The 16528-nt window shown below is 41.9% G+C and overlaps 1 protein-coding gene across 1 annotated transcript; it reads left to right on the top strand.

The window, feature by feature from the left end:
• Window positions 1-3945: 3945 nt before the first annotated feature.
• foxl1 (forkhead box L1) lies at window positions 3946-5289 on the top strand. Its single transcript, XM_085358800.1, has one exon. The coding sequence runs from the start codon at window positions 4117-4119 to the stop codon at window positions 5287-5289; it is 1173 nt and encodes a 390-aa protein (XP_085214926.1). The 5' UTR covers window positions 3946-4116.
• Window positions 5290-16528: the final 11239 nt, after the last annotated feature.

The following is a 16528-nucleotide window of genomic DNA, read 5'->3' as shown; positions in this document are numbered from 1 at the left end:
AAGTCAGCGCTCTGGCACCTCACGTCTAATAATCTGTTTCTAATAAAGCGACCCTACAACACTGAGTTTGGGGAGTCAATGCTCCTGATCTTTGGACACACAGTGCTGTTTTTGTGAACTCTCAAATAAAGGTTGTAACAGCTGGGCGACTGGGTGACATCACTGTTAATAAAACATCATGCTCGTGCATCTGCTGCTCGAACATAAAGTTGTAGATATCAAAATGCGTCCTGCAGAATTTCCACTAAAATGTCAGATCCTGAATCCCGCTCGCCGTGGCCCGCACTCGTCTCATACTTTCATGTTAGTTTAGTTTAATTTGCTAATGAATCACCGTCTGCTCAGAGAGAAACAGAGAAAAGACCAACTTCTGAGTTTATCCACTGAAAGCTCCAAGGCCTTAATGTAAGCAGGAGCCAGCTGTGCGCACTTGTAAAGTTGTTATAATCCTCCTCTGACCTATAAACAGGAAAATACATAATATAAAGCATCATGCTCACATCTACAAATAATACACTGTCCATGTTGTCCTTGTAAGGCAATACAGTCCCGAGTGGCTCCACGAAGCTTCTCCAAGGACAATTAAAGTCGGGTTTCATTTTGTTCCACTTTCATACGGACACGGTCAGAAAAGAACCTGAAGAAGCTGCAGTCGATGTGAAAACAAATATTCATTCAGAACTTTTCCACAGAGCAGAGAGTTGATTTGGTCACATCTGTAGGAGACATTTCAGTACTTACACAATTGTTTTATATGATTATACGTTGCTATTTTAATTCTCTGAGCCCTTCAGATTTTTTTAAATTAATACACTCTTTATCCATTATTATATAATTTGAAATTTTCATTGAGCGTTGTGTTCACCTCCCCTTATCTTCATGTTTAGTGTGAGCGTTTGGTTACTTCCTGTTTTACTTTGAAGGCTGACTTTCACGTGGGTCTTGGGTCATAGTCAGATACTCAAAAACAAAACAAAACAAAACAAAGAAATAAATGAAATAAGAAAAGAAGATACAAAAATCTTCCCACATCCTTTTCCTAATCAGTGTTTCCTTGATGGAAAACCCTATGAGGTCAGAGGAAGGTGTGAAGGAGACCTCATAATGACTGAGAACAGCGAGCCGTGGTTCTCCTACACCGGCCTCCTTAAACTGATGACGGATGTCTGACACGTTGAAATGATAATTTCCAGAAGATGAACTACAAAATTTACATTTTACTTCACGTCAAAAAGAGACTCACTTGTTAAAATTATCACTTAGCTACAAAATTTAGAATTTTAAAGGAAATACATGTACCTGAATGTAAAAAAGAATATTAATGATAAGGCTGAAAATACAGTGATGAACTTAAATAATCAGAAATGTGAAACAGAATCGGGGGCGCCTCCGGAATTTTTTCATTGGGGTGGCCATATGAGGGCCACTAAAAATATTGGAGTGGCACACGAAAAGCAGAATTTCCAGTTTTATTATGCTGTTCTTAAATACATGAGTTACTTGGAAAATGTGGCAAAAACACAGAGACGGAAAAGAATGATATGCCGAGTTCATTTCCTGCTATTAAAGTTGACGATTGTTAGCAGAAGCAAATTAAGATCCATTCTCCCAGGAAGGAGTTCAGTTTAAAAGCAAAGTTGTTCAGGAAAGACAAACAAGTGTCGGATCATGTCAGAGTGTGATGCCTGTCTCTGTGTTGCCCCTGAGATGCACCATTGATCTTTCCAGGGGTCGGCACCGGCTTTTCTGCGACCTGACATGGATCAAATACCTGTAAAAATATTCATAATATGTTAACATGTTTCAAAACCAACTGCATTTCGTTGCCCTGTACCTGTGCATGTGCAATGACAATAAAGTTGAATTCTATTCTATTCTATTCTATTTATTGGTACAAAATCATCTTTCAACATCACATTTATTTAAAATTATTATTTAACATAACAAAGTCTTGACGTGGGGAGGTTGGCACTGGAGGTGGTGGTGGGGGTCGCCCCCTGCTGGTCATTCTATAACGTCAGATCCCGAAGCCACGCCCATCTTTTAGCCTGCCAGATGTTTATCGTGTTTTGCTAACTTCTGTAGCTATTAACACTTTATCGAGCGTTGGAGTTTTGCGGCTTCACCAAACACGGAGCTTTAAATTTAGTTTTACCTTAGGTGAGTTTAGATGTTTTTTGGGACACTCAGGCACCCCTACATTTGATCATACCACCCATTAAAATAGAATAGAAGGAGTAGCAATAATAACAATGTATCTTATATGTCTTCTGATATTATATTTTGGCAGCTGGTCTACTGGAGACAGGATCCAATAAAAACAGGTTTAAATGTCCGGTGTTGCTGCTGTAATGATGTTACAGTGCACTCACACACAGGTGCTGCTGCTTCAACAGCAGGTTTGTCAGGAATAAATACGACTTTTTGGGGGGAGGTTTTTGTTGCTGTGGCAGAAAGAAAATGAAGAGGTCATTTCACAAACTCTTATAATGTTTCTTTAGGGCCATTAGTTTGCTGACACATCACTAGTTACCACCCAAGGAGCTGGTGTACTTCATAATTTTAGTTTGTTAACGATTTTTATTCCTATTTTGGTCGAATTGAGCTTCAGTGTTCGTTTACAGCTCCAAGTGCAGGTGAGAGTAAGTCAGAGGATGTGATCTGTCAATGTTCAACAGCAGCTTTAACTTACTTCAGAAAGCTCTGGTCAGCATGATTGAGCCTTTGCCTCAGGTTTGGTAAATAAAGGGTACGAGATAAAACTGGTGTATAATTTTGAAATGTGCGATTATTCATACTGAATTAGTTTTAGACCCAGATCTAAGTAATTATGCTTGTTTTGATGGTAACATTGTCACGATTCGTTGAAATGAAGCTTGCAAATGTGAAAAAAGCTGACTACATTTGCAATCATCATGTGCTGTTTATATTAACTGCGAGGCACTGCATGCATGACAATATGACCGGGGCTGAGCCCCCTAAAAGTTTGGTTCTAGAATCGCCCCTGGTTTTATACAAGACAGACATGAACTGGAAGAATCGACAGTGGACTGAAAACTGAACACATTACAAAGGCAAATTAAAATAATTTGTTCCTTTTCTTTTTGGGAAATGCGATTTGTATATTTGTGTAATAAGTTAATCTTGTAATATATTAAGGTCCCTAGGTTTATGCATTGTTTGTGTAAGCATGCCCGCATGTTCTTGTGTCATCTTTCAATCAATAAAAAAATAAAAATAATATTGTCTTTGTACCTTACTGCTTGGTATCAAGAAATGTTTTAATAAAAATAATCTCAACATTAGCTGATCGCAATAAGTTGCAAATTTTGAGCTAATCATATAATTGTTTTTTTTAACGCCACCACCTACAAAACCCAGTCAATCGTTTTAGAGCAGCTGTCAGCCTGAAGTACTTATATTCCTGTTAAGCTGATCATTATTATTATACTGTCAGCCATGCCTGATTTATGCGCTCAGATATTCTTTGAAATGAAGTTTGCTGCAGAAATGTTCCCTCTGCGTCATTTGTGTTGGACTGGAAGCAAAACGAGAGTCTGACACGAGTGAAGAGAAATTGTTTAAGTTATTTTCCCTTTTATACACTTTGTTTTCATTCGAGTGAACTCACAGCAACTCCCAGAAAGGACTCGGCAATGTTTGCTTGTTCTCTCTGTGTGAGCAACTCTGAGCGTCAGGGGTGGACGTGATATTTCAAACAGCACATCAGTGCGTTTATGTATTGGGTGCCCGGAAATTTTTCCAAATAAACACAGCTTGATTCAACCTGGGTGGGCAGACTTATCAAGCGACTAATTCTATAAACAGATGAGGGAATAACCCGGCACCTCATTGGTTGTTGGGCAGAGGAGGGGGACATGAGGGAGTTTCAGCGCAATGAAATTTTAATTAATGTGGGTGGGCTAAGAGCAGCACCGACTGTTTATGATGGACAATTTATTTCCCAGTGCAAAGTCAACATAACACAGCAAACGTACAACAATTATTAACATTTTTCTGGGGCCCTCATGAGGCTGGAGAGTCAGTCAGTGGAGGAGTGGAGCTGCGGGAGCAGGCTCAACTTTCCCCGGGACACACTGCGGCTTTCCCGCCGTCATGACTCTCTACCACGGCCGTCTGCCGTCGCTCGGTGTGACATCTTCGGCTTTGAGCCTGTCCGCCCCCCCGCTGATCTACCTGTACGGAGGCGACAGCGGCGGGGTCGTGCCCACCGCCCTGAGCTTCGTGCCGGCCCGCCAGGAGCCCCCGCAGAAGCCGCCCTACAGCTACATCGCGCTCATCGCCATGGCCATCAAGAGCGCACCGGAGCAGCGCGCCACGCTCAGCGGCATCTACCAGTTCATCATGGACCGATTCCCCTTCTATCACGACAACAAACAGGGCTGGCAGAACTCGATCCGTCACAACTTGTCCCTGAACGACTGCTTCATCAAGGTGCCCCGGGAGAAGGGCCGGCCGGGCAAAGGCAGCTACTGGACGTTGGACACCAAGTGTCTGGATATGTTTGAAAACGGCAACTACCGCCGGAGGAAGAGGAAGGCGAAGTGTCAGCAGGAGGCTCTGGACTCCAAGGCCACCGGGCACAAGCGCACCAAGGCCCCCGGGCAACCTAGGGACCCTCAGACCTCCCCGAAACATCAAGCTGGCTCGAGGGTAACAGAAGCACCCGCGAGGGATGAGGAGGAGGAGGCGAGGACGCCCGCAGACAGGAAACATATTCTTGGCGAGTTGAATCACGCGGAACAGCCGCAGAGCCCCTCCACGCAGAGACTTAAAGTGCCCCCCAACCAACACAGCAGTCAGGCCGCCGGCAGGGAGCTTCACGCCCCACAGCCCGAGCCGTGCTCCGCGCCGAAACGCGCTGCGCTGTGGACGGACGACGCTCATCTCCCAGACGAGACCCTTGACCCGAAATCAGAGGAGAGGAAGTCTGCGTTCAGCCAAAGAGAAAGAGGTCCTCTCTGCACCGTCAGCTGCGCAGGAAACACAAACTTGGCCGTACCTGCGCCAGACAGGCCGAAGGGGAACACACTGAGCAGGGACAAATCCAAAGGTTTCAGCATAGACAGTATTTTAGCGAAGAGCGAGGACGAAATACGAGGCAGCATCCTCGGCCTGCCGGCCGAGACATGCGCACAGGGCCAAAATCCGGCTTTCAGCGCGTCCGTGGTCCTCGGCGCGCGTCAGCATCAGTTGTATCAGATGGGATTCCCTTTCTGCTCTTACTTGTCGCTGTCCTACCCTGACAAAGTGCTGCATTTTAAATGACCGGCAGACTTTCGTGCGTTTTACGCACCAAACGCGTAAAAGTGTAAAGTCTGTGTTTAGCTTTACACGCAGAGACACGAAACAAGATCTCTGCCATCATCTACTTTAAAGTTCGGACAAAAATGAACAAAGAGCGTCAAGAAGACTTTTATCTTCATCTTTACGCATGCGTCATTTTCAGGTTTGTGATTATATTCAGTTTTTTCCTCCCAAATCTGTTGCTCCTCAGAAATTATGGCTGCACAAAACATAATGCTCAGTACAATAAAAGGATGTCGTCCCTGCCATGTAAATATTTACGGATATTCTCATATGCTACACTTTACTCATGATGGTGAAACCCCATAAAGCAAGAACAGTGCGTAATTTAAAAAAGAATTTTAATTGTCGTGACTGGGCCTGAAGATGCCGTACAATATGAAGTTTAGTACTCAGTAATGATGTAACCAAAACCTATTATTATTTTCCACTCTGCTCTGGATTTGAACATTTATTTTACTGCAAAATAAAATTTAGCCAAAAATGTTGACGTGATTTATTTTAAATTGTGGTACGAAAGAATAAATAGAAACACTGCTGGAAAACTGCACCTTTGTTTCCCCCCCGTTGTTTTAAGAAAAATGAGACGACGTGTTTGGTTTTGTTCATTTTCATTAAAGTTTATGAGTTTAAAAAATGAAATAAAACCCATATCAGGGCTTTCACCAACGGAAACATCAGCAGCAACAGAACTGAAAAACTGGACACTGCCTTGTAGTTTAAGGACAGACAGACATTCCATTATTAAAAGTTGATGCTTATCTAAAAAATTATAACAAAGTTTCATTGAAATCAAAAACATGTACCGTTTGAGAACAGAGAGATACATTGTGCATTTACAGAATTCATAAAAATTCAATTAATAAAAAAACATGAAAATGTTCTGGGGAAATCAGAGAATGTAACTTCATATTTGTGAACACAGCAAAGTATTTAAATCATGTTTTTCCAAGTTGAGCGGCAGTAAGAATGTGCGGTGATGGTGCTTTATTTCAGTGGAATGAGAGAGCAGAGGCAGCCGGGCAGTTTTTGGAGGGCAGCTTTATAAATAAACATCATGCTGTGCTGCTCCCTGGTATTTGTTGAGGAGGACCGGCCCACCTTTGCATTTCATACGGTGAGAAAAGATTATCGACCGCAATGAAATGCAGTGCGATGTGATAAAAGGAATCAAAAGGCTTCCAGGTGGAGGAGGAAGCATTCATATGAACAGTGCCGAGCACAGAAAACAATTGTAGATCATGATTATGATCAGTAAGAGACACATCCATATAGTTTCTTCCACATCCAGCATTCATCCAGAGTCTGAAGCATTTAGATCATTTTATGTTTGGAACCAGCGGTTTCAGCTTTTGCCCACAAAGGGTTTGATTATAGAGCAGTCCAGGCTGGATGGTGACCTTGTGAAGGTGAAGCTTAAAGTAATTTACCAGTATTTATACATACTGTACGTGTGGATATATTTGGCACAGCCACACAGATCTGTGTGTGAAGGTGTTCTCCTAAATACCTGCTTAAATCAGTGCAATCAGTCATATGGTACACCCTGTGCAAGGTGGCAACACCAGGTCCCCCAGGCGCCCCCAAAAGTCCACAGTTTACTTACCATTTCAGCCTAATGATGATGATATATTAGCACAGTTTAGGTTAAATACATAGACCTTAAGTGCTTTATTTTCTGCTGAGCTTATTTGTTTAAGTTTGTGTTTCAAAGTGTGTTTTAATCAACACCCAGAAAACCAGGAACCATCCGTCAGTGAAAATGGGGAAAATCTTTGTTTTACTGAAGTTCACATAATCCAGAGTTTCAGCTGCAGCTGTCAAATTCACCAAATCTAGGACTACAAAAAGAAACGGCATGTTTTTATTGTTTGCAGCGCTGACCATGACCTAAACTCAACGTCCATTTATCAGCTTTCCTTGGGCCTTTAACCATGTCTGAGGTCACCTGCAAACAACATTTAGAAACACGTTTTTTGGTTCAACTGTTTCCACATCAAGAATGAGTTTGTAAAAATCACAGTAAATAATAATAAAAAAATCTAAATCTCAAAGGAACCAAACAACAAAAACAGTAATAATCCTATATAATAATTTTCTCATGTTTAAACTTTTTGTATTTTTTAATTCTGGTACCTTTTTCTCATTTATATTATTACATTAAGAGTTAAAGCTAAAACTTCAAACAGCACGAAAGGCAAATGAACAAAACAAATTCTCACCATAAAGCTGAAATATTAATACTAAATCATAAAAGTGTAAAATACTTATGACTTATGACTCCTCTCCAAACCAGCAGCTGTGATTCCATGCAGGTAAACGCAACGACACGCTGAAGCATTCACATAACTAACAGCTCAACACACTCCAGCTATTTTATTCATGCTCATGTGTTCATATAGAATTATGTAACACACAGCCTCATGTTTATTTAATTCTATATTTATACAAAACAATTATCATCATTTGTTGCAATCTATCTTATGTCTGTTTGCTCCATTAATACACAAGCTGGAGCAGTCTGCATCAGGCTGTAAATTCCCTCCTTGCATCCAGACAGATCCGGGCTGGAGTGTGACTGTTTCCTCAGGAATATCAAAATGATTTCTTCCACTTTCTCTTCTTTCAATTCAAGAAATTTTGAGCGCTCTCTCAATGGAGGAATTCTTCCAAAAATAATTAAATCTGGATCTGGATCAACAACAAAAGTTAATCACTTCTACATTTCTCCAAAAGCAGCTTCAGATGTTCAAATGCATCAAGAACTTTTTGAGTAAACTTATAGAAGAAGAATCAGCCCTGTTATCTCCACCCCTCTGTGGAGATAATAAGGACATCAGTCCTTTGGAATCCTGCAATTTGTAACATAATAACTTTGATCTGTATTTTTTTTTTAATGACAGAAAATGAAGGGCGTTTTCTGGTGTGTGTGTGGTTGGGGGGAGGGGGGGGGGGGGTTTCTAATATAACACATCCTGGAAAGTGTTTGGAAACGAACACATTTCTGCCATGATTGCAATCGGTTATTAAAATGCAACCTGCTTGATTTTCTAAACGCTTCAGTCCGTAGCGCACTCAGAGGTGGTACGACAGTGACTAAGCTGGACGCAGCATTTGTCCTGCTTCCTGTCTGCTGGGTGACGTGTGGCTGACGCACTCGTTTTTATAAGGTTGCTATTCACTTGAAAATTTACAGCTTTTGAAACAAAAGTGTCATTTATTGCTGAAGCGTTTTAAATTATGGAGACAAAGAGACTTCTTGTATTTCAAACTTCTCACAAGTATCTCTCATCCTTGCAGCCTGATTTTATCCATGTTAGACTGAAACAAAGTGTATTTAGCATTCCCGCCTTTAAAAAATAAAACACCTCACGTGCAAACATCTAAGATTTAAAATAAGGTTAGAATTATTGTGAAATATCACCTCATAAGTCTTCTTCACTGTGCACTGACCGTAGTCACTGGCTTCATACCTGCAGGAGCAACAAGGTCATGTAAGTGCCAAAGACTGCAGTTCCTCGAATGTCCACTTGAGGCCGTCTCCTCAAAAATGAGGCAACTCCCGTGTAACATGTTCATGTTTACAGCAGAAATAAAGACATTTACAGCCTGGATTAAAAACTACATCGAGTCACTGAACTGAATGTCCTGAAGGTGTTTGTGCTGCCGGAGCCTTTTGGACCATTTTACTGAATTATCTGACAAATAAAATGACTTGCTGTGAGGTGCAGGTATTTGTGTCCGCGTGTTGCCCCCAAACAGTTTATGATCGTAGCTTGATAACCAAGCTTGCTAGCATTAGCTGATAACTTCTACCTACAACAGCTGCGCGTGGCGTGGGTGCAAGGAACGTCACGGCGGTGACAGAGGCCGTATTTTCTGGATTTACTTCTCAGCAGGGCTCAGCTTACCTGGAAGAAGTGACGAGTTTAACGTACAGACACAGCTTGTGTTTCCTGGTTTCACCGCTAATGCTAACAGCTGAATAACAACCCTGCGTTTGCTCTGGACCGGGAGTCATAAATAGCTAATGAGAAGCCTTTTAAGGTCTGATGGTGCTGAAAGTCCCAAACGAGGGTCTGTGAGCGACTTGTTGTAGAATGACACCTGCAGGAAATCAGAGCGCTGTGCTGACAGCATCATTACAAACACAGAGCAGCCATGTCTAAATATAGGCCCGCCGCTCAGACTCACACTCCGCTGAAAAAGCTGCACTGTTTGAGGCTAGCGCTGTGCAAATCAGGAATGTTTGCTTGAAATAAATAAACTTGCCCACATTTGAGGAGAGGAACTCACAATCACAAGCATTTCCTGTGTATAGGATTCTTTTGGTCGGACGTGTAAATAAAACATGATGAAAACCCCAGAAGGGAAAGATGGCGAGAGAGGAGTGGAAAGAAGAGGAGTGACTGGACTCGACGCTCGGGCTCTCCGAGGTCTGGGTGCGTTTCATACCGACACATAAACCAGCGTAATTGGCTCCGCTGGTTCCTCGTCCTCCAGCGATTTCCAAAGTCTTCTGAAAACAAAGCAGATTAATAAATGTTGGTTATCTGATGGTGTCTGTGAGTGTTTGAACAGTAAGAGATCCTCCTGAGAAAGCAACTCAGACAAAAGGGAAATCCTGTCGCTTCTATTTATTATGCGAGAAAACAAACTTTGCTGATGGGCCGTGGTCACAGATCTTTAACATGCACGGAGCCAGCATTGGCACCGGGCTGAACTCTGCAGCAGGGACCTGGAGGTGGCTTCCAGTCCCTTCCTGTGAGAGGCTTTAGGATTGTGGACTATGCAGGATTTGCTCATCAGAGCAACTATGTGACACATTTCTTTTGAATGGAGCTCGTCATTGTCCTTTATGTCATCCTTCAGTCAAAGTGACATCGTCTTTAGATTGAATAAAATCGTGACTGGATTCGTGACTCCGTCCAGAAGAACAGCGCAGACGGAAAAACCCCACTAATCATCCCACCATGTGGTTTGCGGCTCTGTGTTTCCATAAATGCATCTTGCCTCATTTTGCATACCGTTGTGTTTGTTTTTGTGTATCTTCTGTGTCTAGTTTTGTGTTTCTTTATGGCTTTTTATGTGTTTTGTACATCATTGTGGTCTTTTTGTTTGTCTATGACGTCCTTTTTTGGTCAATTTTTGTCTCATTTTGGTGTGTGGGTCATTCTGAGACTAAATCTGGTAGTTTTCTTTTGCTCATCTGTTTTGCATTTGCTTTTTGAGCTTATGTTTGTACTCGTCTTTTTTTGTAATTGTTTCACTCATTTTAACTTCTTATCACATTATTTCATCCATCTGCATGTCTTTATTTGGCAGCTAACTTTGGTCAGTGTGTGGTTGTTTGATGTCTGACTTTTTTGTGTCTTTTTCAGGTCCCTGTCTTTGTCTTTGCGTTTGTTTTACATCAGTTTCAAGTGGTTTTGCATTTTTTTTGTCTCTTTGTGGACATTTTGTGATCACTGTGTCTGTGGTTGTTTTCACATCTTTGTTGTTTTGTGTCATTTTAAGTCCTTTTTGTTTCTGAGGTTGTTTTTCCTTTTCTGTTTTTTTTTTGTCTCTGTGTATTCTAAGAAATAAAAACAGTCTAACCCTTAAATCATTTTCGATTGTTGTCATGTCACACATTGTTCTTCACATTTCTATTCTTATTGTCAAAATCTCTTTAATCTGTCCTCTTCCTTCACTCTTTTTCTTTCTACCAGCCATAAAGGTAATGCATGTTTCCTTGGTCAGGACTGATTTTTTCCTTTTATTGAATCCAAACAAAGCAGAAGAGAAGGCATCACTTCCTGTCTGACAGAGCAGAAACACCCACCAGACCGTTGGTGTGTTTAGAACATTAAATGTAGAAGCTTTCATCAGGTTGAATCACTGTTCTGTTTAATAATCCATCGTACAGGACAGAGCAGCAAAATGGACTCATATTTATATGAAAGGGTTTCAGGTCGGCCCACGAAGACGTCCAAGGAAAGTGAGTGCAAAATTTACAAATGCTGAAAACTGAACAGAAATGATTTTATTGCCTGAGCGAGTTCTCTTTCAAATGGGCATGCAGAGTTTACTGTGCTTGTTTCATCTCAAACTTGTTACTTGGAAGAAGCAATCTAACCTTTCCTCCACCAACAAGTTAACATTTGCTTTAGCCTCACAGTAAAATGTGTCAACAGCAACTTTGCTCTCCAGTGTTAAACATATTTTTGTAATAGGGTTCTCATTAAATTATGAAATGCTTCTTTGTTTTCTATTGGCTCGCCCTGGCCTCATGTCTAATTTTTCTCAACTATAAAACCGTTGACCTGACTTTTGGTTCACATGTTCTTCCTCCCTCCTCCGGCTGAGTTGTAATCACTGTGATTCACACGGCACTAACTACACAGGACTTTAGCCAAACTGCATAACTCAGTTGTTATTGCGGCAAATAATAATCTAGTTCAATAAATCTTTAATTAAATCAATGTGGTGCAAAGGTGTCTCAATCAAATAAAATAATACATATTTCTCTGGAGTTTCAGGCTGCAGTGCTTTTTCTGAAGTGTGTATCTGCTAACTTACACGGAACATTTCTGTGTTGTTCCACAGTTCTGTGTTGCATATCATGGTAACCCTACAAGCATGCTCTCCATATGTGAATGTGTTTAATATGACGGGGATTAGAGCTGATCAAAGCACCAAAGCAGGGTTGGACCCAAATAATAATACAGACCACTCTGTTCACACAAACCTCCACAGCCTAACAATATTTAGATCTGTCGGTGTCATGCGTTTTACTAATATTACTACCATATAGTAAAATATAAAGAAATTCATCTTTAATTAGCGCGTAAATGAATCTCGAAATGCACATGCACAGTGATGGAGAAACTCTGTAACCTTTGTGTGCACCAGCTGCTTGAAAAGAACAGTTTTTATTACGTTTGTTACCAACATCATGGCAAAGTTTCATTTTCAGATATTACCTTTACACTGACATGTGCGCAGGAGTTATCCAGGATGGAGGCAAATGTGTGTGAACACTGAGGTTTCAGTGCCAGCAAAAGTTCAACTTAATCACAGGCAGAGATGGGCAGTAACGCGTTACAAGTAGGGCTGCCACAAACGATTATTTTGATAGTCAACTAGTCACTGATTATTTTTGCGATTAGTCGACTAATCAGATCATCATCCATTGGAGGTAAAACGTACAGCTTATTGCACCAGCAGCATCTGCTCTTATATAACTATCATTAGCTTACAGCTTTAACTGTTTAAGGTATGTGCTAACTAAAAATAAAGACAAGATGATAGTTTATTAAATTTTAATGAAATTTGCAGATTGTTTCGGTGAAGTTTAATAAACTCCTTGCTATCTAAAATATAACAGGACACCGGAGTAAATTCTCGAGCATCTCACACTTCTGATGATCAGCTGTCTGCTTGACGTTTATTCAGCTGTGTAAAAACTATAACTTTAATCTCAGCCAAACCGATTTACTCAGGAACAAATTGTAACCGAGGACAAGGGATGAGTAAACGGGGCAAAGAAATAATTGATCATTTATTTATTACATGAGTTAAACATACAAATTCCCAGTCGTTTCCAAACAGGACTTACAACACATCCTGCTGATATCCCAGCTGCACATGAGACTTACCACACAAACTGTGCAAAATAACACTACAACCCGTCACACCCCGCTTAGTGACACTGCAATCGTGGCACACACTGCAAACAATTCGGGTCTCAGCGCAGCTGGGAATCAGTGCTATGTATGGCCTGTGATCTGAGAGATAAAGGGAAGTGGCACAAACAATTAAAATAAAAAAAAAACAAAAGAGAGGTTAGTCCGCCCTTACAAAACTTACTCTCAATCAATAACCGCCTCTACGGCTGGACGGACTAACCAAAACAAAATTACAAATCAATCAAAAGAACAAAAAAAAAAAAGGACAGCAGAGAAAGCACAGCTGAAAAACAAACAACATTATCAATTAAAATATTACCCAATAAAATAGCAATTTTATAAAACCATTCAAAATCATGAAACTAAAACAAATACTCAATATACCTACAATATTGATCAGTTTCCCTGCGCGCAGTCGATCTAGGGCTTGATCAATTCTTCTATTAAAATTCGTGGTCACACTAAAAAAGTCCAATGACACATTAAAAAATAGGCACATGCAATAGCAAAAGATCCAAACAAAAAATGGCAAAAGTCTCTTACCGACAGTATACCCACTCGCACCTGAGTGAATTAATTGCCTCTGGTTTTTTCCACAGAAGAGCGCTGACTTCACCCCACACACCCACTACCTTTTCACAGCTCTTCAGCCAATCACCTGGCAGAGAGCAACAAACTGCCAGGTGACACTTGTTACAACCCTCCCCTTCAAAGGGCATCGGCGACCCGACGATGAGCTGAAAAGAGAGCACACTTAAAATTTTGCTCATTTTATAATGGATTGTGGCAATTTAAATGGGTTTGAGTGCTGTCCAGCAGTCTTCCTCATTGACCTACGAGACCCTTGCGTCAAGCTGGCAACATCTTCCTCCCCAGGTTCTAGGTCCCCAGAACAATCCAAATGGGGCACCCCCACATGTGTGGGACTCAACGTCCCTTCCTCCAACACTGCAGAATCGCCTCCATCTCCCTGTTCTGTAAACATCTGTTCCACTTCATCAACCATACTGTTATTTGTGGCCAACATTCCGGTTAGATCATCCTGTTTTGACATTTGTAGGCCACTATCTTGGTCTCCATCCAATTCCCTGATTGGAATGTTTCTCAACTCAGTTCGATGTACTTGTCGAAGTGGACCAGTGTGCCCAGCAGGAGCGACTGAATATACTACGCCATGACCAGGAGGAGGTCGCACTACTTGAAAGGGCGTGGGATCCCAAAAATCTTGAATCTTATTGCGACCTCTTACAGAGTGGTTTCTCATATACACCAAATCGCCCTGCTCCAAATCAGGACTAGCACATTTAGAGGAATTCAAATCTCTCTGAACCCTTCTCCTTTCTAACCGTTGCTGCACAACATCATATGCAGCAGCCAAGGACTTTTGGTGTTCCTGTACCCACTCTTCAAGAGTGACGTCCTCATCAACTTCACTGCCAGCACCCAACCAAAAATCCACTGGCAACCGTGGCTCTCGCCCGAACATCAAATAATATGGAGTCATACCAGTTGACTGATGTACTGTGGTGTTATACGCATATGTGACTTGGGAGAGATGCCGCGGCCACCGGCGCTTTTGTTCAGGAGGCAGGGCACGCAGCAAGTCATGAAGTGTACGATTAAATCGTTCACATTGACCATTACCTTGTGGATGATAGGGTGTCGTCCGACTCTTCTCTATCTTATAAATTTTACACAGCTGTTGCACCAAAGCGCTTTCAAAATTTCGCCCCTGATCAGAATGTATACGGCTTGGAGGCCCAAATAAATGAAACCAATGCTTCACTAAAGCCTCTGCCACTGTACTGGCTCGCTGATCTTTTGTAGGGACAGTCTGAGTATATTTAGAAAAGATGTCAGTCATTACCAAAATATTCTCTTTACCATCAGTTGAGGGTTCAAGTACTGTAAAATCAATTGCCAAAATTTCATGAGGCCGAGATGCAGAAATACTACCCATAAAGGTTTTAATCTTTGGCACAACAGCCTTAGAAAGAACACACCTTTCACAATCTCTGCACCATCTCTCAATATCTGCATACATGTGCGGCCAATAATATCGCGAGCGCACCAACTGCAGTGTACGCTCAACCCCTTGATGGCCATGCTCATCGTGGAGTAAACGAAGGACGCGGCCCTGTAAACACTGTGGCAGCACCAGCTGGTCAACCTCCCTCACTCCATCAGGAGTATGAGTGCAGCGATACAACACAGACTCCCTTTGTTTCATCCGCCCCCATTGACGGACCAATTCCCTCGAACCCTTACCAAGACCATCTCTTTCCTTTGAATCTGGCAACCTGGCCACCTCCCAATACTTTAAGAAGGGACCAATCACAGGGTCTTGTTTCTGTAACGTACAGAGATCAGAGAAAGAACAACCAGGTAAAACACTTATCTCTGCCTGAACACTGGGAATCATCTCACACTGCACTCCAATATCATTAGATAATGGACCATCCAATTCCATTACAGTTCCATGTAGGCGGGACAATGCGTCTGCATTAGCATTCTGAGCCCCAGGCCGGTATTTTATGGTCAAATCAAAAGCGGCCAGCTCTGATGCCCACCTCTGTTCTGTGGCACCTAGCTTTGCCGTGGACAGATGGCTTAGTGGGTTATTATCTGTAAATACAGTGCAACGATGACCCAAAAGATACTCCCTAAACTTTTCAGTGACGGCCCACTTGAGAGCTACAAGCTCAAGCTTCATGGAACTATAATTTCTCATATTCCTCTCTGTAGGCTTTAAGCTCCGACTGGCAAAAGCTATTGGCCGCAATTTACCCTCATACTCCTGGGAAAGCACTGCCCCTAGACCCCCATAGCTTGCATCTACTTCCAATGTAAATGGCTTCTGAAAATCAGCAAAAGCAAGCACTGGTGCAGAAACCAGAGCAGCCTTGAGCTGATGAAAACTTTGTTCACACTCCAAATCCCAAGAATCCAATAACGGTTTTGGGGGGGTCCTACCTTTTCTACCTGGAGGGAGGAGTGCAGAGACCAATCTATGCAAGGGAGCAGCCATGCGTGAAAAACCAGCTATGAATCTCCTATAATAACTAGCAAATCCTAAAAAGGAACGCAGTTCTGCTAGATTGCTGGGCGTTTTCCAATCCCGCACTGCAGCTATTTTATCTGGATCAGTAGAAACTCCTTCGGCAGACACCACATGCCCCAAATATTTCACTTGCCTCTGGAAAAACTGGCACTTGGAGAGTTTCACTTTAAGCCCCTCTTCATCCAGACGAGAGAAGATTTCTTCCAACCGCTCCAAATGCTGTTGCACGGAGGATGAAAAAACAATCACATCATCCAAATACAAAAGCACCGACTGATGTCTGCAATCTCCAAACAAACGCTCCATCAGGCGCTGAAATGTACTGGGTGCATTACACAAACCAAACGGCATGCGGTTGAACTCAAACAAACCAAATGGGGTACAAAATGCAGTTTTAATCTTATCCTTCTCAGCCATTTCCACCTGATTATAACCACTAGCCAGGTCCAAAGTGGAAAACCACTGAGCA

The sequence above is a fragment of the Diplotaxodon limnothrissa genome, linkage group LG7 (assembly GCF_057381915.1).
Source record: "Diplotaxodon limnothrissa isolate DT_005_m linkage group LG7, D_limnothrissa_male_GT1.1, whole genome shotgun sequence".
Taxonomy (NCBI): domain Eukaryota; kingdom Metazoa; phylum Chordata; class Actinopteri; order Cichliformes; family Cichlidae; genus Diplotaxodon; species Diplotaxodon limnothrissa.
This window is presented reverse-complemented; position numbering and strand designations above follow the sequence as displayed.

Coding starts and splice junctions, on each gene's coding strand:
- foxl1 (XM_085358800.1), top strand. CDS start 4,117: ATGACTCTCTACCACGGCCGTCTGCCGTCGCTCGGTGTGACATCTTCG.